The sequence below is a fragment of the Nerophis ophidion genome, linkage group LG21 (assembly GCF_033978795.1).
Source record: "Nerophis ophidion isolate RoL-2023_Sa linkage group LG21, RoL_Noph_v1.0, whole genome shotgun sequence".
In the NCBI taxonomy this organism is placed as follows: Eukaryota; Metazoa; Chordata; class Actinopteri; order Syngnathiformes; family Syngnathidae; genus Nerophis; species Nerophis ophidion.
This window is the reverse complement of record NC_084631.1, coordinates 19,034,674-19,056,699: the sequence shown is the minus strand read 5'-3', so window position 1 is coordinate 19,056,699 and position 22,026 is coordinate 19,034,674. Positions and strand designations below refer to the sequence as shown.

The 22,026-nt window shown below is 41.2% G+C and overlaps 1 protein-coding gene across 1 annotated transcript in view; it reads right to left on the bottom strand.

The window, feature by feature from the left end:
• Positions 1 to 1,822: 1,822 nt before the first annotated feature.
• prrc2a (proline-rich coiled-coil 2A) overlaps positions 1,823 to 22,026 on the bottom strand; it is a 37,257-nt gene continuing 17,053 nt past the window's right edge. Inside the window, exons 3-16 of the mRNA XM_061882091.1 lie at positions 19,161 to 19,338; positions 18,874 to 18,985; positions 18,703 to 18,784; positions 18,451 to 18,594; positions 17,385 to 17,626; positions 17,135 to 17,223; positions 14,185 to 14,336; positions 13,021 to 13,123; positions 12,813 to 12,942; positions 9,418 to 9,967; positions 8,171 to 8,424; positions 7,573 to 7,861; positions 7,281 to 7,503; positions 1,823 to 7,208 (exon numbers count right to left, since the gene is read on the bottom strand). Coding sequence (XP_061738075.1) covers positions 4,181 to 7,208; positions 7,281 to 7,503; positions 7,573 to 7,861; positions 8,171 to 8,424; positions 9,418 to 9,967; positions 12,813 to 12,942; positions 13,021 to 13,123; positions 14,185 to 14,336; positions 17,135 to 17,223; positions 17,385 to 17,626; positions 18,451 to 18,594; positions 18,703 to 18,784; positions 18,874 to 18,985; positions 19,161 to 19,338 — 5,576 coding nt within the window. The 3' untranslated portion in view covers positions 1,823 to 4,180. The remainder of the gene's footprint in view (positions 7,209 to 7,280; positions 7,504 to 7,572; positions 7,862 to 8,170; positions 8,425 to 9,417; positions 9,968 to 12,812; positions 12,943 to 13,020; positions 13,124 to 14,184; positions 14,337 to 17,134; positions 17,224 to 17,384; positions 17,627 to 18,450; positions 18,595 to 18,702; positions 18,785 to 18,873; positions 18,986 to 19,160; positions 19,339 to 22,026) is intronic.

The window sequence follows — 22,026 nt, the reverse complement described above, 5'->3', positions numbered from 1 at the left end:
AGTGCTTTTGATTTCCCAACAAAGAAACAACTAAATAAATCACACGTTTATATTAAAATAAAAAAATATGTTTGGTGTAATAATTGTACTCACGTGGATGATCCTGCCGTGCGACTTTTACATTTTCGCATTCCTTGGATTCATACACATGCGCAGATGCAGGGTCGACATGAACTCGAATGGGGGAATACCGCTGTTCTGAAAATGTGCACACGTTACGTAAAATTGTGTGTTATTACTATTCATATATAGACAGTAGTTAGGCATCTGTGCATAATGTAAGGACGAGATTGGGTCGCTTTCGTGCCTTTTTTTTCCTGAAATACTACAAGTCAAAGTCAAGTGTCGTGCAGTAGTAAAATGCCACCTGCTGTGTTGAAAAGATGGGTGGGTTTTAGATTCTGATCTATTCCTAACTTAAGTTTTCACAGAAATATTCTAAATTACTTTGAAAAACCCGTGAACCCAACAACACTAGTTCATTTAGCCCAGTGGTGTCAAACTTACGGCCTGCAAACAGGTTTTAGCCGGCCCTTGTGATGTGTTCGCAGAGTATTAAAATGAGCTGTTTTTTTTTAACGAAAGAAACTGCTGTTCTAAATGTGCCCACTGGATGTCAGAATAGCAATTCTGTTTGGCAAGCAAACGGTACACAGTAATGTTAGACCCACTGGGTTTTGAGTTTTTCCTTGCCCTTATATGAGTTCTGAACCGAGGATGTCGTTGTGGCTTGTGCAGCACTTTGAGACACTTGTGATTTAGGGCTATAGAAATAAACATTGATTGATTGACTGTGGCTCCTCCTCCTCGACCCACATGAAACTTAAAACCTGCCGTTTTGTCTTCTTCTTCGAAATCCTCGTTATTTGGCACCATAGTTGCCCCAAAATGTCTCTGTCAAACACGAGAAAAGCAAATTTATCCCTTTTGAATAGTTTTTTTCACCTCCGTTTGTTGAGTTAGCACTGGATTGATACGTGGACATGACAAACGTTTTTATTATACTGTATTTGATACCAGCCCTGCGATGAGATGGCGACTTGTCCAGTGTACGCCGCCTTCAGCCTGATTGTAGCTGAGATAGGCTCCAGTGCCCCCCGCGACCCCGAAGGGAATAAGCGAGAGACATTGGATGGATGTATTTGATACCTAGGAGAGTTTAGATGTTTTTTTTTGTTCAATCCCAGAAAGCCTGTGATTTAAGAGTTTAATCCTGGCTTTGTAGATACACTGAGACCAAGTTGTGTTTTTGAAACTGCACCAATTTCCTCAGAATTTTCATCAAACTTGAAGGACTATTTTTGATTTGTATGTTTTCATAATGTGCTTGTTCTATTTTTGGCCCAAGTAAAACAAAGTAATCAACCTGGAGTTGTCCTTATTTTTAAGTTATCATGTCATAATTTTACCATTCCGGCCCACTTGGGAATACATTTTCCTCCATCTGGCCTCTGGGCTAAAATGAGTTTGAAACCCCTGATTTAGTCCCTGGTTAAATCAGGGCCCCTGAGCAGAATTATAATTTCCGCACCCTATTACAATTTTGTTACTGATTTTGTGCAAAATAAATTTGATAAAACATACAATTGCTTATTTTCCTGACACATGAACGGCTGGAATACGATCTCAGTTTACAAATAAACAGCCCAAACCTAACGTGGCGCATCACTGGGTACAGTATGAATATATGGAGAAATTGGCCATGATATTCTAATCAATAACAGAGCTGGAAGGGGCTAAGAATAAGTTTGCAGTAAAATGTTATATAACAACGCAAACCGGGGCTCTGTAGTAGTATTAGAGAGTAAGACACCACTCAATGTTCCATTCAATCAAAAGTAGTTTATTTAATTTTGCCTTTTTCTGTATAACTTTATTATAATAAGACACTTCTCTGCGCGTACATTGCTCCCTTGAACTAAAAATGGCAACATTTATTTGTGGGAATGTAAGTTGGGGGATAGACAAAACTTAAGATACATACCAATATACATACATGTGCGTATATTACGGTTCTATTAATAAAACCATAAATGCTAAAATACAGAATGGACCACTCCAGGTACCTCAGTAATGCTGGAAACAGTACAATCTCCCGAGTAACTTTTTTAATATACTACTTTTTTTCTTTTAGCATGGGTACATAAATAATGCACACATCAATATCAGGAGTTAAGGAGGGATGGAGGACTCTTTGAGCCAGTGTTAATAATACAGCTACCAATGCAGAAACCAGTGACAGGCAAGGCAAGCTGCACACATGGCTGTGTATTCATGCTTGAAGAAAGTTCTAGTGAAAATATAAAGCATCACCTGCTTGTTAATTGTACGTTAACCATACTAACAGTGAGTCTCTCCACTGCTTATGTAATTTTTAAAATAACAAAACAGTATAATTGATAACATTGCCTCAATCAAGTGCTTGCCATTCTTGTCACCCACTAGTCCTTCCGAGGTTTACAACAGATAGCAGAGAAAAACACACATACCCAACACATCACAGTCGCACGCACACACACGAACACACATCACTAAATGCCCTACTCGCAACATCCCAGAAAGTCGTCTTCCAACCGTTACTGTCAGTAAACAAACAAAACCCCAACTTACAGCAGTGGATTGATGCAGAGGAGTATTTAGTTCGCTTTGTGGTCTCAGGGTTCAAGCTCTTCAAGTTTGTCTTATAGTGTGAGACTACTTTACAAGCCTTTTTCCTGATTGGTGAATTCTTGTTGATGTGATATTTTGTCAACTTGTCAGCGTAATCCTGAATTCAAAAGCTTCTTGGCTGCCATCCTGAGAGAACGCGCATTTTTGAAAAATCCTTCCTCAGATAAAGGAGCTCCTGGTAGTCTCTCTTGGTGCGAGAAGTCCAATAATAGCACAGGGGTGCAGCGTACGCATGCACAACAGCAGAGGAGTTGGAATACTCGGCCTATCTTTGTACTCTGGGCCCAGACAGAGTACCTGCCCTCGTTGCGTGACATGTAACTTGCTCAACTAAATGAAAAAACAAACAAACAAGAAAACTAAACCCCAAAACATAAATACAGCAACCAAGTTTGTTGTTCTACTACGAGGAGTGCTTATAACAACATAATTACCCATAAAACAACTGACAAATCTTTTTTTCCATTTTCCCTCAGACAGAACGAAATGGGTGTTTTTTTTCCATTAGTTTTTAAAAAAATGACATTTTTGATGAAAGAACTGTTATTAATGAAGTTGGGTAAAGGAAAGAGTTTTTTTTTTTTTTTGCAGAGTGCAGAACCTCGACAGGTAACGGACGCTACGGCGTGACTGAAAAAGCCTTTATTTTATAAAAATGACTCCAAATTAAATGTCAAAGCAGGCTGAAAGTGTGTGTGTGTGGTAGGGGGAACCAGCATATACACAAGCAGCAGAACATTTATATATATATATGTATACATAATATATAAAAGACAAACTAGTGATGAGGTGACATGGAACATTGTACATGGGTCACATGACATTTATCACAAACTTGCTTGCACGGAACCAAAACAATAAATGTAACTGAGGGCTGTTTTATCATCTGTTACAACATACTCACTCGCACGCACACACACACACACGCCGACACACTGAAACTCCCATAAAAAGCAAAATGAGTGCTATGGTATATTGGTACTGTTTTTGTTAAGAAGGAGCTGCACCTTTCCTCTGTGACAGAAGTAGCGCCGAACTACCAAGACTACTAGTCACCACCTAAAGGCCAAAATGTGGTAGAAATATACACACGTACATGAATATAAAAGTTTGCCCAATTTCTAAGTTCTGCCAATTACTTTCGACAATCATTTCACATCCATGTTTGAAGACGCAAACTTTTGTGCTTGTATTTGAACTCTTTTTAAAACTGGCTTGTTATGTGTCAACTGGCTTCGGTGAGATTTTGGGAGGCGAGGAGGGCACAACTCAGGGCAAAGCAGGTCAAAAGGGAGAAATGAACACAAAAAAGACGAGTGGATAACTGATTGATGGGTGGGCGGGGTCTGCTAACGTGAACGTGGAATACCGTTACTGTACAATGCACTAATATGTTTAGGGATGCGAACATGAATTAATAAATCAATGAAAAAAATCAAAACAGGTTTAAAAATGGAAGAGTTGGGTTTAAAGTGAGTGCAGTTTATCTGAAATGTTTTGAAATATTCTATCACTTTCTATTCTTCGGGGAGGGCCAGTTGCCCCGCTTTTCTCCACGATTTCCACCTCCGTTTCCAGTCCCACTAGAGCCGCCGCCGCCAGATGGCCCTCGGGGGCCTCTTCCTCCCCCTCCAGCTCCTCCGACATTAACCCTCCGGTTTTGCCTCTCCATGCCAGGTCGCTGGCTTGAAAAGCTTCTTTTGTTAGCTTGGGGCTCCTTTCCTCCCATCTCTCGCTCGACCACACCTCCTCCTCCTCCACCTAGTCCCTTCCCCATGGGGTGGTGATGGTGAGAGGAATAAGACTTCCCTCCACCCTCCTTGTCTCGAAACTCAGTGAAGTCGCTGCTCTCGGACGCAGTCTCCCACTCCTCGTTCGCCTGGTCTGAGTTCTGATTAGTAAAGTCCGGGGACTTTGCTCCGTGGCTGTGGTGGTGCAGTGGGTGTGTCGGTCCGGTGCTTCCCTGGCTGAAGTGGTGATGGTGGTGGTTGTTTGCATTGCTGAGGTGGCCACCAGCATTATTATTGTTGGTGCTTGGAAGCGAAGTGTTGTGGTTGGCATTCTGGGTATTACTAATAAGCGTAGGAGTGACAGTGGTTCCGTTACTGTCCTGAACTGAGTTTAAGGAAGGAGAGGCAGGCCGTCCACCCCCGATTACCCCCACTCCACCATTTATTCGTGCAGCATTTTCTCGCTCCTTCAGTCTCCGAAAGCGAGGTGGCTTGTCCTGCTGATGTTGGGAACGCGCGTGGCGGCGGCGTTTGGGTCGCTCAAACCCACTTTGCGGGAACCCACGGTTAGGAGGAGGATGCACTGAATTTGGCACCCCCGGGATAGAAGCAGACTTGGCTGAAGCTTGCTGGGTCAAAACAGCACCATTGTCGGTGGACTTTTGAGTGGTAGGAGTTATATTTGTGGACAAAGATGGTGGCGGAGGATTTGATACATGACTTTGAGTTTGATTACCATCCGCATTCTTATCTTTCTTCACCAAACTAAGCCCCCCCCTGCCCAAGTCCTTGTGCCCCAAGGTTTGTGTCAGGGCTTGCTGCCTCCGTGCTGAGTTTGGCTGCCTTGAGGAGCCAACATGAGAGGCTGACCCTGGTGCAATCCTATGTCCTCCAGGTGTTCCACCAACATTGCCACTATTCCTGTAGATATTTCCTCCGCCGCTACTACCTCCTCTTCCCCTCCTTGATGGCACACCCCTCGGGGTGAAAACCCGAGCATGTGAACCTCTTGGCGCAGATGAAATATTGCCACTGCTAGTGTTGGTGTTACCTAAGCCATTCTTTGTATTGGCTTTCTGGTTTTTGTCCTTTTCCAAATGACCATGATCACTTGTCCCACTATCGCTGCCCGTCTCAGAGCCTCTCTCCCTTCTCCTCTTAGGGATTTCTTCATACTCTGAGCCTTCACTGCGTGTTTCACTTCGATTCCTGGCTCTGGCTGGGTTGTGCTGGGACCTATCTTGACCATGTCTACCACCAGGGCCCTCGCCCTTTGAATCGTGATGGTGGCTTCCAGCGCCTGGTGTGCGATAGTCTCTGCCACTCCTGCCACCCATCCTTCCACGGTTGCTGCCAGTAGGTGCCGCACTGGCTGTGTAGGTACCCCGAAAACCACGACCGCGGCCGTAAAACTCTCCACCTCGCCCCCGACTACCTCTGGTGGCTTTGTTGGAGAGGCCATGATTGTGGGAATTGGTAGCTCTTCTCTCAAAAGAACGGTCTCTGTCCCTTCTGGACGAGGACCCTGAAAATCCTGAAGAAGTGGTATCTGCCTCTTTGGGCCCTCTACCTGACCCACCTCCTCCTCCAGCAGGGGGCCTTTCTTTTCCTCCATTTCTTGGTTTTATTGTGATAGCAAGCTCTTCTTTACCTGATTGAGCTGATGTGCTACGGGCGGTGGAGGCATCTTGCTTTATTGACGTGGATTGGCCACCATCCTTCTCTTTAGCTTTACCAAATCCTTGGCTTACCTTTTCTCCTCCATCACCTTCTCCCCCCTCTTTTTTTGTCTCTTTCATCACTGGCTTCTTGATTGGACCAGCCCGTTTGTTGGGATTGCTGCCTCCTGTCTGACTGTTGGCCTTGTGCTCCACTGGAGCATTAGAGGAGTCATCGCCACCCCGAGAATTGTTCCCACCTCCTGCATTGCTGCCCCCCCTCCTGCCGTGAGAGGACGGCCCTCCTGTATTGGTGCTGCCAGGGCGAGGACCCCAATGTGTCTCCGTTTTGTGGTCCCGCATTCCCCTGTGGTTTGACCTCGGATGGGAATGATGTTGCGGCTGAGAAAGACTGCCGTGTTGAGCGGGAGGTGGGCTCGCGGTCATGGCACCATGTGGAGCATATGAAGAGCCAGTTTTTTCATGTTTTGCATGGCTGCCATTGCCAGTACTACCACTAAGGTTTTGCCCAACACCAGCTTCGCCTTCTCTGTGAGAATGATGATGATGATGCAAAGTGGCCTTTGCCCCACCATCTTCTCTTGTAGAAGCAGAAGAGGAAGAGGAGGAGCATGAAGAGGAAAGGGAAGATTGTTGGAGTGGGGGAGAAGTGTTGGTCTTCTTTGGAAGGCTCTCATTTATCCTGTCATGGCTGTTCTCAGCTTTATGGTGTTGGACATTGTAGTGAGGCTGCTGAGGGTGGTGATTGTGATGGTGGTGTTGATGAGAGTTACCATCTACAGCCGAGTGGTCTGCACGACCATTACGGTCATAATGAGAGTGTGGGGTCCCCCATAACTGGCCTGACTGAGATCCACGCCCTGGGACTTCATCCTGATGGGTAAAGCCATGGGAGTGGGCTCCCCTTTCACCAGCTCTCTGCTGCGGTTGCTGATGTGATGGCATCCTTGAACCTTGGTCAGAAAAGTTGTTATAGTTGCCCTGACCACTCATGTAATGATGAGGGTGGTGGCTGCTTCCCGCTGCACTAACAGGAGGTGGTGTCTGGTTTGATGGCCCAGAACTTGTGTTAGGTTGCTTGATGGGTCCCAATCCACCCTCTCGAATGCGATGTGGAGGAGTGTCACCCCTAAATCAATGAAAAATAAACATTACATCACTGTCAATTGCGACATGAACTACTTAGTACAAGTTTTCATACCTAGCCCCTTTGGTCACATCCTCTTCCTCTGATGTCTGCCTCTGCCTCAGAGGAGAATTTAACCCACAAGCTTCCCCTCCACCAGGGAATACCTCGGTGCCCCAGGACAACTTGGGATCAATTGGGGGAGTACCACGGTGAGGGTGCCCTGGGTGCTGCTGTTGCCGGTCAAAGGGGTCTGAACCAGATCCACCTGAGTCAGACCGCTCACGCCCAATAAGCCCTTGGAGAGAGGATTCTTTAAAACAACGTATCTGGATAATGCGTTTTAAAACTACGGACATTCTCTTACCTGATGGATGCATGCCAGCCGAATAGAAGTCCATAGGCGGTGGACGACCCTGTATCATGCGTGGGTCCATATAGGGCATTATCATCCAGCGTGGGTCAAAATTCATCGGCATTGGCCGAACTAAACTGCTGGGTTGATAAAGTGGTCCAGCCTGCTTAGGTCCAGGCCCTGGCTGGGGAGTTGAAACTGGAGAAGGACCCTGCGATGCTTGGGGTTGGGGGGAGATCTGGCTTTGGGATGTCTGACTGTGCTGCTGTTGCCACTGTTGCTGCTGCTTCAGTAGCTGCTCCTAATCAGCATAGAGAAAAAATATGTTACAAACATGGATGTGTCATTACAGAAGGCTACTTGTAAATCAAGCAATACTGTCTAGGCTGTGCATGAGGATCATCTTAACATATTTTAAGCATCAAAAAATACTATACCGTGGAACTTTGATTATTCATTGTACAATATTTCGATGTACAAACCACAGACTGAATAAAAATATGCTTTGATCGTATCAAACCAATTGAAGAGCTTATTGAATCAATAACACCCAATTGAGTCACCCATCATTTAATGTGCATATTACAAAATTAAAAAAAAACATGCAAACCTGCTGCTGCCTCTGAAAACGAGGTGGCAGGGACTTCTGGTACTTGGAGTAACCTGGGCCCGTAGGGCCAATTACTTGACGGCCTGACCCGCCACCGATATTATCAATCTTCACTGGTTCAGCCCCTCTTTCACCTCCACTTCCAGATCGATTGTGAGGAGTGCAGACTGTCTCTTCTTTGTCTACTGGCGAAGGTATATCCAACGTGGGCGGCTGTGGCTGTGACACAGCTGGCTGAGGACAATGTTGCGCATCTGAACCAAAAATAAGATGAACATTAAAAAGCATAATACAACCAAAGAAGCCAAAATACAAAATATTCACAGAAAGAATAGGAAATTTAAATTTAGTCTACAATAAAAATCATATTTATATTGCTCTATCGTGAATCGATAATGCGTATTGATGACCCAATCTAGCTGCGTCATGCAAAATTGAAAGCAACAGGCTGCATTAAAGGCACATGGTCATTCACAAAGACTGGAATGTTATACATTAACATTAAAACACAAGCAAGTCTTTACAGTAGTAATTCTGTTATTAGAGCTGCAGCGATCAAATAGTTTAGTAAACCAGTATTCAACTGAAAATTCCTTTGATTAATCAAGTCATCGGCTAAAACATTACTTGGTTAAAGAAGAATCATAAATACCCAAGAGAAAAAAGACATTTGACCATATGGTCTTATTTTGAAATTACTAAGACTGAATGACATTACAGTATGTTCATGGCTGTACATTTATAGACCCTAAATTTAAGACCAGCTGACTGGAAATAAGACAGTTTTTCATTTTAATATTTAATTTTTGCAGTGTTTGAATTAAAATTAAGACTACTTGAGTGAAGCACATTACACACCATTTTTGCTTGATATCTTATCCATAAATCCAAAGTCAAACATACATCCTTGTTTTATCAATTGTCTGCTAGAAATATTTAGATTTTCATCTCTTTAACCCACAGCACTGTTGTGACGTTTATAATGAAATAATAAAAAGGGTGAATATTAAGATACTTTATCAAGAAGGTAACATGCTGTTAAATGATGAAATAGTGTTTCCGAGCTTATTGGTAACATAGGGCCTATGTAACCTGTTGAATTGGCTGTAGTATACTTTATATGCTAAAGAACACATGATATAAATGGTTCATCGCAAGAAGCAATGTGTATCGCAGCATGGATTTTTATGCCGTATTGCCCATTCCTAATTGACAATCACAGTCATTACTGTGGTATGGTTACCTACCAGAGTTGGAATCGTAGCTACTGTTGCTGTTCGCTCGCTGTCTGTCACTAACTCCAAGACCTGTTCCCGGCTGCACAGCTAGTGCAGGAGGCTCTTCAGGGTCAACACATGGCGATGGGGGCTGGCTGATGTTTGGGGAAGATGCAGAAGCTGACAAGGATGGACTAATGCTGCCAGTTGTGGCAGTCGTAGAATTTCCATCAAGGCTGGGTGTTTTATTGTTCCCACTTCCTCCTGCGTTGCTGCTTTGTTGCTGCTGCTGCTTCTCATCCAGCTTTTTCAACTTTTCCGCACACGCAGCACGCCTCTCCTCCTCCATTCGCCGTTCTTCTTCCTCACGACGTCGACGGGCTCGCTCTACTGCAGCAGAGATCTCGGTGGAAGATTGTTTCCTGCGCTGACGCCATGTCTCATCCTCATCATCTGCCGGCACCCCATGGACCAGAAGTCCAGGCTGCGGAGGAGGGGTCGGGCCACCTGCTGCAGGGTGATGCTGTGTGTGGCCGGGATGTCCGGAGCCTGATGAGGCATTCTGGTTAAGGGAACGGTCCTGAAAAAAGTGTGTTAGAATAATTACTTCTATTAAGATTTTATCTTTAAACATCTTTGCAGTTATGCCAAGAATACGTTTTTTACCCCAAAAAATAGATAAACTACTAATTAGAAAAAGTAACTAAGTACTTGTTTCCCTACATATGATTTAAATTAACCTTCTTACAAACAATCTATAATGTTGATAGTAGGTTTATTTAACCAGAGAGGCAAATCAAATATATCCAGAAAACAAAAGTTTACACATTATTTTTGTATTTGAATAAGTAAAATAAGTATGGTATGTAATTTTCAAGCAAAACATCACTTAGTATTTTATGGCAAAACTTGGTTGCTCGGTACAGAGGTCAGATGTTTCTTTTTGTCTGTCAACAGGGATTCACTCATTCTGGCAGGAGGTACTCCCTTGCGTACTTACAATTACTTGTCAAATCCTAAAGGTTTTGAGGATTTCCCTTGAAACCTCAAAGTTCACTCCATATATTTTAATGGGATTAACGCCTGATGAACGGTTAATCCAATTCATGATCTCAATGTGCTTCTTCTGGTCATTGCTATGCTAGATGTACGATTCACATTCCACCTTCAGGGTTCTACAAACCTAAATGTTCAACCTCCATGTTTGACAGTAGAGATGGTGTTCTAGGGTCACACAGCATTTAGTCTGCCCTCCAAAAACAGCAAGTTAGCGCCAACAGGCTTAATTATGGCCTCATCTGACCACAGGAGTATATAGTAGAGGTGGGACTTTTTGGGCACCTTGCAAATCAATTTAATTCCAATCCTTTGGGTAACAACTCAATTCAGAACCTATTTTCGACTCAACGCGATTCTAGTAATATATTATAATAAAAAATTGAAAAAGGATAGATGGAAGTTACAGGTTACAAAAGCTCTTGGCTGCTGACGTGCGATTTATATATCAACAAATAGTTTGTTTTAATCCAATATTGATTTATATATATAGTTTGATTTATGTTGAACACCCCATATTGACCGAAAAAAACTAATACAATTTTTTGGGGCAAATTTATTAAAAATAAAAAACATGTACATAAGTATTTAGACCCTTTGCTCAATACGTTGTTGATGCACCTTTGGCAGCAATTACAGCCTCAAGTATTTTTGAATACGATGCCACAAGCTTGGCTCACCTATCTTTGGACAGGTTTACCCATTCCTCTTTTTCGTAACACCTCTCAAGCACCATCAGATTGAATGGGAAGCATTTAGTTTCATCCAGGATGTGTCTGTACATTTCTGCATTTATCTTTCCCTCTATCCTGACGAGTTTCCCAGTTCCTGCCGCTGAAAACTATCCCCACAGCATGATGCTGCCATCACTGTCCTTCACTGCAGGGATGGTATTGGCCTGGCGATGAGCGGTGCCTGGCATTCACGCAAAAGAGTTCAATTTTGGTCTCCTCAGACCAGAGAAATGTGTTTCCCATGGTCTGAAAGTCTTTCAGTTGCATTTTGGCAAACTCTTTACCAAGAAATGGCTTCCGTCTGGCCATTCAATCATACAGGCTTTATTGGTGGTTTACTGCAAAGATGGTTGTCCTTCCACAGAGGAATGTTCTAGGTCTGACAAAGTGGCCATCGGGTTGTTGGTCACCTCCCTGACTAGACTAAGATGAATGCAGCAATGTACAGAGACAGCCTGGATAAAAACCAACACTTCCCATCCAACCTGATGGAGCTTGAGAGGTGCTGCAAAAAAAAATGGGAAAAACTGGCCAAAGATAGTATTGTTAAGCGTGTGGCATCGTTTTCAAAAAGACTTGAGGCAGTCATTGATGCCAAAGGTGCATCAACAACGTATTGAGCGTTTTGTGTTTGAGTGTTACAGTTGGCCTTATGATGGCATTTTGTTTGTGTAAGCACGTTTATGTTGTTTTGAGTGTTAATAAAACAATTGTGACATTTAAAACATTTCATATTGCCAAATGTTTTTTCTGTTTTACTAATTGTTTCCATTTAGTAGCACTAGTGTTACTAGTGAAGAAGCTAATTATACAGCCCTGTATATACATATAAAATCAATTCTCTAGCATTATTTATCGATTTAGAATTGGTATATTTAGAATCTGAATAAAAAAAAAATCTATTTTTTGGAGCACTCATAGTATCTACTATCTACCCATTCATATCTATTCCTGACAGTGTTGTCGCACTGTGTGGAAATTTATATTTATTACTGAACCTTTGTCCATCGAGTCAGAATGGTTGATGGTTGCTTGAGGATCTAATACTTATTTACTCAATCAAATAAATAAATTATAGACTTTATTTAATTTGGCGGGGATTTTTGGGGTAATATTGTCTCTCTGTCGAAAGAATGTTTTTGGAAAAGGGCTAAGAATCAAATAATTATTTCCCTGATTGTATAATGTATAGCCCACCCACGGGTGGGAAAGCCTAGAAAGTATGTTGAAGAGGCCTAGTCAGTATGACTACCTATCGGTAAAAAGAGTGAGGCCCCTGTCCAAAGAGTGGCCCAGGTGGAGGTGCGGGGGGTACTGTTACCATTGACCACCAAGTCCATGCCTGCGCTACTGTATACAGGCAGGCATAGTCAGCCATACTAAATCACAATGATATACTAAACTTACAAACACAGACATACACCAATCTATCCATGAGTCTACTGTGGTATATCGGGCCTCTTCATCAACTCTGTTAGGCCTTACCAAACCTCAATATTACAGTAATACAAATAATTACAACTAAAACTTAAGAGTTGTAAATAAAAATGGTTTAAACATTTTAATTACTTGCCACTTAGAACTGCTCAAAGACTCAAAGACAGGTGGTAAATTTTCTGCTCGTTATCAAACTACCTGGTAGTTGGAGGAAGTCTGGGGGTCACCGTCAGTGTTTGATGGAGGCGTGTGACGGTTATCTCCACTGCTGTCTGAGGCACGAGAGCATGAGATTGCAGAGGGAGCCTCCTGGGGCTTTTGCTGCTCACTAAGGCATCAACAAATATAAAATGCAGTTGATAAACATGAAACATCAACATTTGGAGTCGGTTGGCTACAAACTGACTTTGAGTCATTCTTGCTCTCTGTTGTGTCGTCTTCACCCTCATCATCGCCTTCATCATCACTAAACTTCAACTTTGCGGAGTAGTCGATCTCCTCATGTGCTCCTGTTAAACCCAAAAATAGGCGTAGGGTCATGCATACATTTCATGAGCCAACCAAATGTCAAGTCAAAGTAGGGCTGAACAATATATCATGATTACAATGTGAAATGACATGTTTTCAAAAAACAGACAAATTACTTAAATACCCAGCGCAAAACCACATATTTGTTTTATTGTTTTTGTGAAATGCAGAGGTTAATCAGATTTTATATATTTTAAATAGGGCTGTTAAAATTAACGTGTCAATGAGGAATAATCCATCATCAATAATACTTTGATAAAAATGTTTTCCGTAATTACCACTCTACAGCGCAAAATGTCTCAAAATCCCTAAAACGTGTCAAGCAACGCAATTCAGCTAGTTTGTCTAAGTATACACTAATTAATGTATGTAATGTATACAGTATTCATAGGGGTGCACCGAAATGAAAATTCTTGGTAAAACAGAAAATGAGGAAACCACAAGGCCGAAAATCTAAATAATTATGCCAAATACTATTGCATTTATGGCTATGACTGTATAGTACCCTCACTAAACTCAAAGTATTGCCATTACACAATATGTATCCATCAAAGACTACCTTTATCATGCAGGCCAAAGTTGCCCAAATTGGATTTTTTCGAAAACCTGATTTTGTTTCAGCAGACTTATTACACTGCAAGTAAAATGTGATTTTTATCAGTCTCCAGTATAAATTCGTAAAGGTCCCAATGTGGCCCCAATGAACTCCAATTATAGCGTTTACTGCCAAATGAACATTTGTAGTTTGTGTGTACAATCAACAAACTCTTGTTGCTGTTTATACCTCACCCAAAACATTTGTGTGGCAATAAACATAATTGGAGTGCTATACTGTACCTTTGAACACATTTATCAATATTTTTTTGAAAATTCAGCACCCATTCCTAGTTTTGAGGGGAGAGCTTTTTTGTTTGGACTTCTGTTTATTTGAGCTAATACATCTTAAATACAATACTTTTAGTTATATTCAAATATTCCATATAATATAATTAACAATACAATATTCTGTTAGTGGTATAATATTTAATGAGTGCGGTCTGACCTGCCCAGCCCTCATCTCCATCGTGATCCAGTTCATCGAGCTCCTTTAGGTCATCCTGCTTGAGGATGGAGGGTCGTTTGACCACCTCTCCACCTGTGTCTCGTGGACGAATCTGGGACCTGCTGTCAGGACCACCCTGCGACCGAGAGAACCTGAGAGAGAAAGACAGTACCACACTTACATTATCTTCATCACAAATACATTACTTATATATTATATGCACTTTTCAATAACCTTTATACGGTAAATTATGAAATAAAGATAATTATATGCACTTTTCAATAACTTTTATACAGTAAATTATGAAATAAAGATACACACACAATGTCTAAGAAAAATGGCGCCGTGTTTTGAGATAGCTCTATTATTATTTAAATACCAAAGAATACATTGTGATATACAGTATATCGCAATGTGGATTAAGGCCATAACGATAATAATAATAATAATATTAATGTATTAGATTTGTAAAGCAATTTTTCTAGTGATTCACGCAAGTTACACGGAGAACAAGGGATAGTTACCAAATTCGGAACTTTTATAGACACCAACTGAATTCTGTTGGTAGTGCTGTGTATCAATTCACGTAAAATCAAACGCTGCCATATTTTCATACTTTTGTTGCACGTGACGTCACGTCCAGCTGCAGACTCTCCTCACATCCAGTTGGAGACTAAACACCAGTTCAAGGAAATAATCCCTCCAGCAGCACTCAAAGGACGTAATGTTGCAATTTTCAACAACAAAAAAGCAAGTGTGCTTTTTAGAAAACACTCATACTTAAAATAAGGCTCCAGTCGTCCAAAATGCGCTAACTTGATGTTAATTTCTATGGCATTGGATTTGCCAGAGACAGGCTACTATTAGCATTAGCAATTTTACATGGCGATTTCAACAACCCCGAGTTTGGTAATGAAACAACAACTAATATCAATGTTACAGATGGTGTGTAATAACCACAATACTTACAGTATTAACACTTTGTACATAACACACTAACCTTTATGGAAAAAGCTACTTCTTAGTTAAAACAACATACCATAGATAGCTCACAGCCGTGTATAGAAAGAGTATGGCGAACTAGGTTTCTAAATTGGACGCAAAAACTACACCCTGTTGTCAAGGGTTTTTGACTAATCATTTTGGAGATCCTCTGCCTCTGGCCATACTCTTTATGATTGGTCAATAGACCCACACGGGACTACAGAGTGCCATATTTGCTTCCAACTATGAAACCAAGTTGGCAGTACTCTATATATACACGGCTCAGATATCCTGAGACTGCAATCTAATGTCTTGGAAGTGCAACTGAATTGCAAATGAGATTATATTATATATATTATATGTACTATGAAAACAAATACGGATAGCACAGTTATGAAATCATAATTGGCTTGTTTTTTAATCTTATTTACAAAAAATAAATGTTATTATCAAATATAAAAAAATGTTATCAACCAATTAACATTTATTACTGACACAAAAGTACAGAAATTATTGAGTAACTGGTATCATTTGTCAAATACCGAGAATTAGCACTGTATCGGTTCAAATCTGAACAGTACCCATCTCTATAGGGAACCCATTATTAATTCACACTATGGAGGTGGTAAGCCTACATTTATTTATTTACACCAGTGATTAAGATGGCGGAAACTGCATTGGTATCAGGATATAGAGTTTAAAAATGTTATTCCGTTGTAGGATATTATTTTCTTTCAGGTTGAAATGTATGTAACCTATTAGTTAATAATAAATGAATCAATTTTTCCCATGGCAACTGTTGCTGCTTGTATTCTGTTTGACTAGTATCACTTGATCATAGTGCTGGGCGAACCGGGCGATATGGCAAAAAATAATTGGATTTATTTTTGTGTATCAGCCAATCTCGCTTAATATCACAATTTTTAATATTATTTTAAGCTGCTAGTTTTAATGCATCTGTAATAAAGACTAAATATACTAGAGATTAGTACACAACTGTAGTAACATATTGAGTAAATGAAGCAAATAAAAATAAAATGAACATGGAAAAATATTTAAGTTTTACTCAATAGTAGAACAAAGGCAGAAACATATCAAATAACACAATTACCTTTTTCTTTACAGTCCTGATTATTTGGCAGTGATGCAAGACCCAAAATAAAAGTTCCTCAATGATGATTAAAATATTTTTAAAAATGTAAACAATACAATTTTCAAATGATGATGCTATATAAATAACATCATTGCTGACTGCCAATGTGCATCATCTTTAATAACTGTACAGATAAGCTAGTTTGAAGGTGAAATAGTTGGACTGGTAGTAGCGGTTCAACTGCTAAAATGCTACGTGCTGGAAGTATGGCGAGTTGTGCAGATTCCGCTTTTAAACGACTTAACACACTTGTTGTTTGGTCGCTTGTGTTGTACCTCGTACACATGACTTTGGCGATCCAAACAACCGCCACACAACTGAAGTTGAGTTATTTTTTTCCCCTCAATAGCTTTACCTTCAGAAGATAACTCAAAGACTGGTTGACATTTATTTGTCCTCAGCTTTGCGTTTTTTGGCTCCAAGTTCAATCACTCTATTATTTACTTTTGTGGAAAGATTACGACCGGAAATTGATTGGAAAAGGTCGACTCTAAATTAGCTGTTATCGTAGACATTTCCACAATGTTTGATCTAGTCAATATATCTACAGCGTACCATAGTGATCGACTTGAAATTATTCATGACAATTGATCAAGATCATATATTCACACAGCCCTACTTGATCATGCATTTCTAACATTCCACAATAGAAAAAGTTCACAAAAGTATAGTTTGTATTGTTCAAGCTGATATCGCATCAGATCAATATTGGTATCAGCCAATCTTCAGGGCTGCAATATCTATATCATATCAGAAATTCAAAATGTTGTTTTGGGACACCCCTAACAATTACACTTGAAAATGTATGTGTACCTTGGAACTTGTCCTTCTCCGGGAGGCGGGAACCTGTAGGGGCCTTGAGGACCATAATTTGCCGGGAAAGGTAAATAAGGTGGATACATCTAGAAAAAAATAAAAAATAAACAATCAAGCTCAGACACATCTACAGTATATATCCAAACTGTACCCTGAAATTACCAAAAGAATTAAGACATTTATAACTGCAGAACAGAAATCGAAATATTTGTTAGAAAAATAACATGGACGGTAAAAGGAAACCTACAAATGGTGGCAGGATTCCTCGGAATTGGGAGAATCCAGGCCCAACAGCAGGCTGAGGCAAGGTCAGGGCGGGGCTGCCTGCGGGAGGGTTCCTAGGTGGCACTTGGGACTGCAAGTTTTGAGGTGGGACCCCGGCTGCCCCATCCATCACTAGAGCCCCACCATTGCCACCCTCTGCCGCCCCCTCCCCAGAGAGGGTGGGTGCCAGGCCTCGGCCCCCACCGTCCCGCCAACTTGTAACGTCTGCAGACAGAACAGAATTTTCATGGTGACACAACACACTAGAGTTGCGGAATACAATCATAAAGCTTTAGCAGAGCAACTACTTTGTCAATACAAACATTATTTTGATCAACTTGAACATTTGTGCAACTATTTTTTTTTATTCAGCTGAAAACAACCTACAGTTTGTAATGAACCAAAATGGTTCTAGACTTGTGCAATAACTGCGGTAAAAATACAGACAGTTAGAATTACAGTTTAAAATTTAAATGATCAAAACAACATAATTGATAGCCACACTTCAATAAAAGCATGGCTGGACTGGCACTAGCTTAAATGCTAACATAAATACAAGCGACTTTAACGTATTTCCCCAATTAGAAACGACATTCCCCAATCCAAACTTATATTAACACATTACTGTCTGAGCAACTAGGATAATCAATAGAGCACATGAACCTACAAGATGTGTTCTTTTTGAACAAAGTGAACGATATATACTCAAAGGAGTATGACACAGAGTTTATAGAGTGTTTAAGTACTGCTGAACAGAGAAGGACACACCGCCAGAACACTCTTACCAGTGAAGCATTAAAAGCACAAAAATCACAAAACATACAAAATAGTAGGTTTTCTAACTTTGGGTCTATTTATTTGAGGTTTTTTTTTTTAAGTCTTAAGGTTTCAGTGTGTGTATAAGTACTTTTTGTGCACATTTAACAATACCGTGATAATGATAATCGTGATCATTTTGTCTCACAGAAACCGGGATGTGAGATTTTCATGTCATTATATCCCTAGCCACTGGTTTGATATTAATGAGATTTTAAACAATCATCACTCACTCTGGGGGCGGAGGTTTGGTCCGGGCCCATACCACTGATCTGCAGTGCCCTGTTCTTTGCCAGCTTTGTCCTGGTCGCCAGCCGCCTGCAGGGTGGGAAATTCCTCGCGAGAGAATGGCGACGGTAGGTTTGATGCCTTTCCACCTGTAAAATGAAATGCACAAGGGGTTGTGATTTTGAAGACAGTGACAATCGTGAAATAAAGACCGTATACTCAAAAATGCTACTGGGTTACAAAGATGGAAAACCCACCATCCCCTTGTACTCCAAGTGTAACACTGGCCTGTGCCCAGGACCTTGCCCCTACGGCCTGGGTAGAAACTGCGGCGGTAGCCTGAGTAGGTTGCGCACACAAAAGATACAGGTCAACTGCTTCCCAGATCAACAGTCAGGAAGAGTTATAAGTTCTTGAATTTATCTTACTGTGACTGTTGGCACCTCTGAAGCTGGTGGGGTTTTCGGGCGGGTGGGTGCAGGCGTCTGTGAAGCCACAGGCTGCTGCGGTTCCTGCTGCGGTGCTGACAACGCATCGGTACTGGGGGGAAAATGAGAAGAAGAATGAAAACAAAAACTAGAAGGACAGATATTACAAAAGGACACAAATAGTAACTGCAATAAACTTGAATCTTAAAGGTTTGGTGTTACTCAAAATTAAGCTTAATCAGTGCAAGCACTACATTGAAATAAGTATATATTACAAAGCAGTGTACCTCTTTGGGTCTGCTTGTTCCTGTTTGCTTGCCCATCCTGTGCCGTCTTTGGGAACGAGCGAGACGTTGGGATCGTTGCCTTTATTCTCTGCCTTCAGACTTGGCAAATTGGCAGGGGGTGGCATACGCCGGGCAGAAGCAACTTTACCGAGAGACTGCAAGCCATGGCGGGGGGGAACTGATAAAACAACAGCAATCATTTATTAGGAGGTAGTATGGGAAACATTGGACCTTAGTAATCATGTCATACAAATGTACAGGTTGTACAAAGTTGTGTAAATGGATATGATGTTCTGTGAAACTCTATAAAAGATAAAGAAAGGCCTTTTGAATCAGAATTTTTTTTTGTGCTGAATATCTGACACTTTTGCTTCCAGAGGGTAGAACAATGCAGCTGCACAAAGCTGCACTTAAGTGTTAAGTGTTAGAGGGTAAATTTCAGAAGTATGGGACAGCTGCTTGGAACAAATGGCCAGGCTCTAAATAATCTCCGGACTAGGGACCAAGCACAGGTCACCAACTTTATAAAAGCAAAGCTCTGGGTCAGCTAATAACGTATAAAATTTGTGGAAAATGTTGGTCAATGTAACAAACAACTTGAACTTGTGCAGACAATTATCGGGCCAACATTAGGAATTATGACGTCACACACAAATCTGATAACGCACATTTACAAACAAAAACGCTTCAGTGAGGCAAAATTACCCTATATTCATTGTAATGAGATTGGTAAAAGACTTATTAGGGGTTCTGATCAGATATGAATATTGGTCTGTTATCAACCAAAAAACATGTATCGGATCATATTGGCATGCATCAAAAATTTTAAATATTAGATTTCGCAGTTCACTACAGGCTCCGCTCGAGCTTTTACATCCAGCAGCGAGCGGATCTAGCATGCAGAGCCTACGTCATAACTGTAGATAAGTACAAACAGCAAGTAATAGGAGCGATGTCGGCCGAGTGACTTTCGTAAAGTCTAAAAACGGCGTAACAGCTGAGTGCAAAACAATTTGGGAAGGTCTTCATATGATTTAATCCCTCCTACATTTAAAACACTTCTTTGTGGTCTACATTACTCATGTATTGGTCAAAAAGTTGCACAGCTTATGTTTTACAGACCATCTTCAAGCCTCTTTCTGATGTTTCTTTAGGATGCAGTTTTGTGGGCAGTCTTATTTACGTTACTCGTACACATCGACTGCATCTTCTCCCCGCCAGCCATGTTGTAGTTTACAGCGCTTCCACATGGAGTCTATTGACTAGATATAAGTTTACAAAAATATAAGCTACTTTCTATAAGAAATGGTAGCGGCAGAGGACGCATGTGCATGTATGAGCTAGTCTGCCCCACAACAAGATAGAAAAAAAGAAATAGCTTAATGACTACGTTGGACTACAACGGCGGACTCGCACAAAGCTCTTCGGGAAAAATGTCACTAACAGGTAAAATTGGCCAAATGGGACGTTTGGAAGATGTATGAAAGACAGCCGGATTGGTTTATAAAAATCGCCTTGCCTCCATGGTTTGATGTACATGTTTTGGGACTAATGCAGTTCCCAAATGTACAAACCCCGTTTCCATATGAGTTGTGAAATTGTGTTATATGTAAATATAAACCGAATAGAATGATTTGCAAATCCTTTTCAACCCATATTCAATTGAATGCACTACAAAGACAAGATATTTGATGTACAAACTCATAAACTTTATTTTTTTTGTGCAAATGTTAATGAACTTAGAATTTCATGGCTGCAACACGTGCCAAAGTAATTGGGAAAGGGCATGTTCACCACTGTGTTACGTCACCTTTTCTTTTAACAACACTCAAACGTTTGGGAACTGAGGAAACTAATCGTTGAAGCTTTGTAAGTGGAATTCTTTCCCATTCTTGTTTTATGTAGAGCTTCAGTTGTTCAACAGGCCGGGTTCTCCGCTGTCGTATTTCATGCTTCATAATGCGCCACACATTTTCGATGGGAGACAGGTCTGGACTGCAGGCGGGCTAGGAAAGTACCCGCGCTCTACTTTTATGAAGCCACGCTGTTGTAACATGTGCTGAATGTGGCATGGCATTGTCTTGCTGAAATAAGCAGGGGCGTCCATGGAAAAGACGGCACTTGGATGGCAGCATATGTTGTTCCAAAACCTGTATGTACCTTTCAGCATTAATTGTTCCTTCACAGATGTGTAAGTTACCCATGCCTTGGGCACTAATGCTCCCCCATACCATCACAGATGCTGGCTTTTGAACTTTGCGTTGATAGTCTGGATGGTTCGCTTCCCCTTTGGTCCGAATGACACGATGTCAAAATATTTCCAAAAACAATTTGAAATGTGGACTCGTCAGACCACAGAACACTTTTCCACTTTGAATCAGTCCATCTTAGATAATCTCGGATGTTGTTGATAAATGGCTTTCGCTTTGCATAGTAGAGCTTTAACTTGCACTTACAGATGTAGCGACGGACTGTATTTAGTGACAGTGGTCTTCTGAAATGTCCCTGAGCCCATGTGGTGATATCCTTTAGAGATTGATATCGGTTTTTGATACAGTGCCGTCTGAGGGATGGAAGGTCACGGTAATTCAATGTTGGTTTCCGGCCATGCCGCTTACGTGGAGTTATTTCTCCAGATTCTCTGAACCTTTTGATGATATTATGGACTGTAGATGTTGAAATCCCTAAATTTCTTGCAATTGCACTTTGACAAACGTTGTTCTTAAACTGTTTGACTATTTGCTCACGCAGTTGTGGACAAAGGGGTGTACCTCGCACCATCCTTTCTTGTGAACGACTGAGCATTTTTCGGGAAGCTGTTTTTATACCCAATCATGGCACCCACCTGTTCCCAATTAGCCTGCAC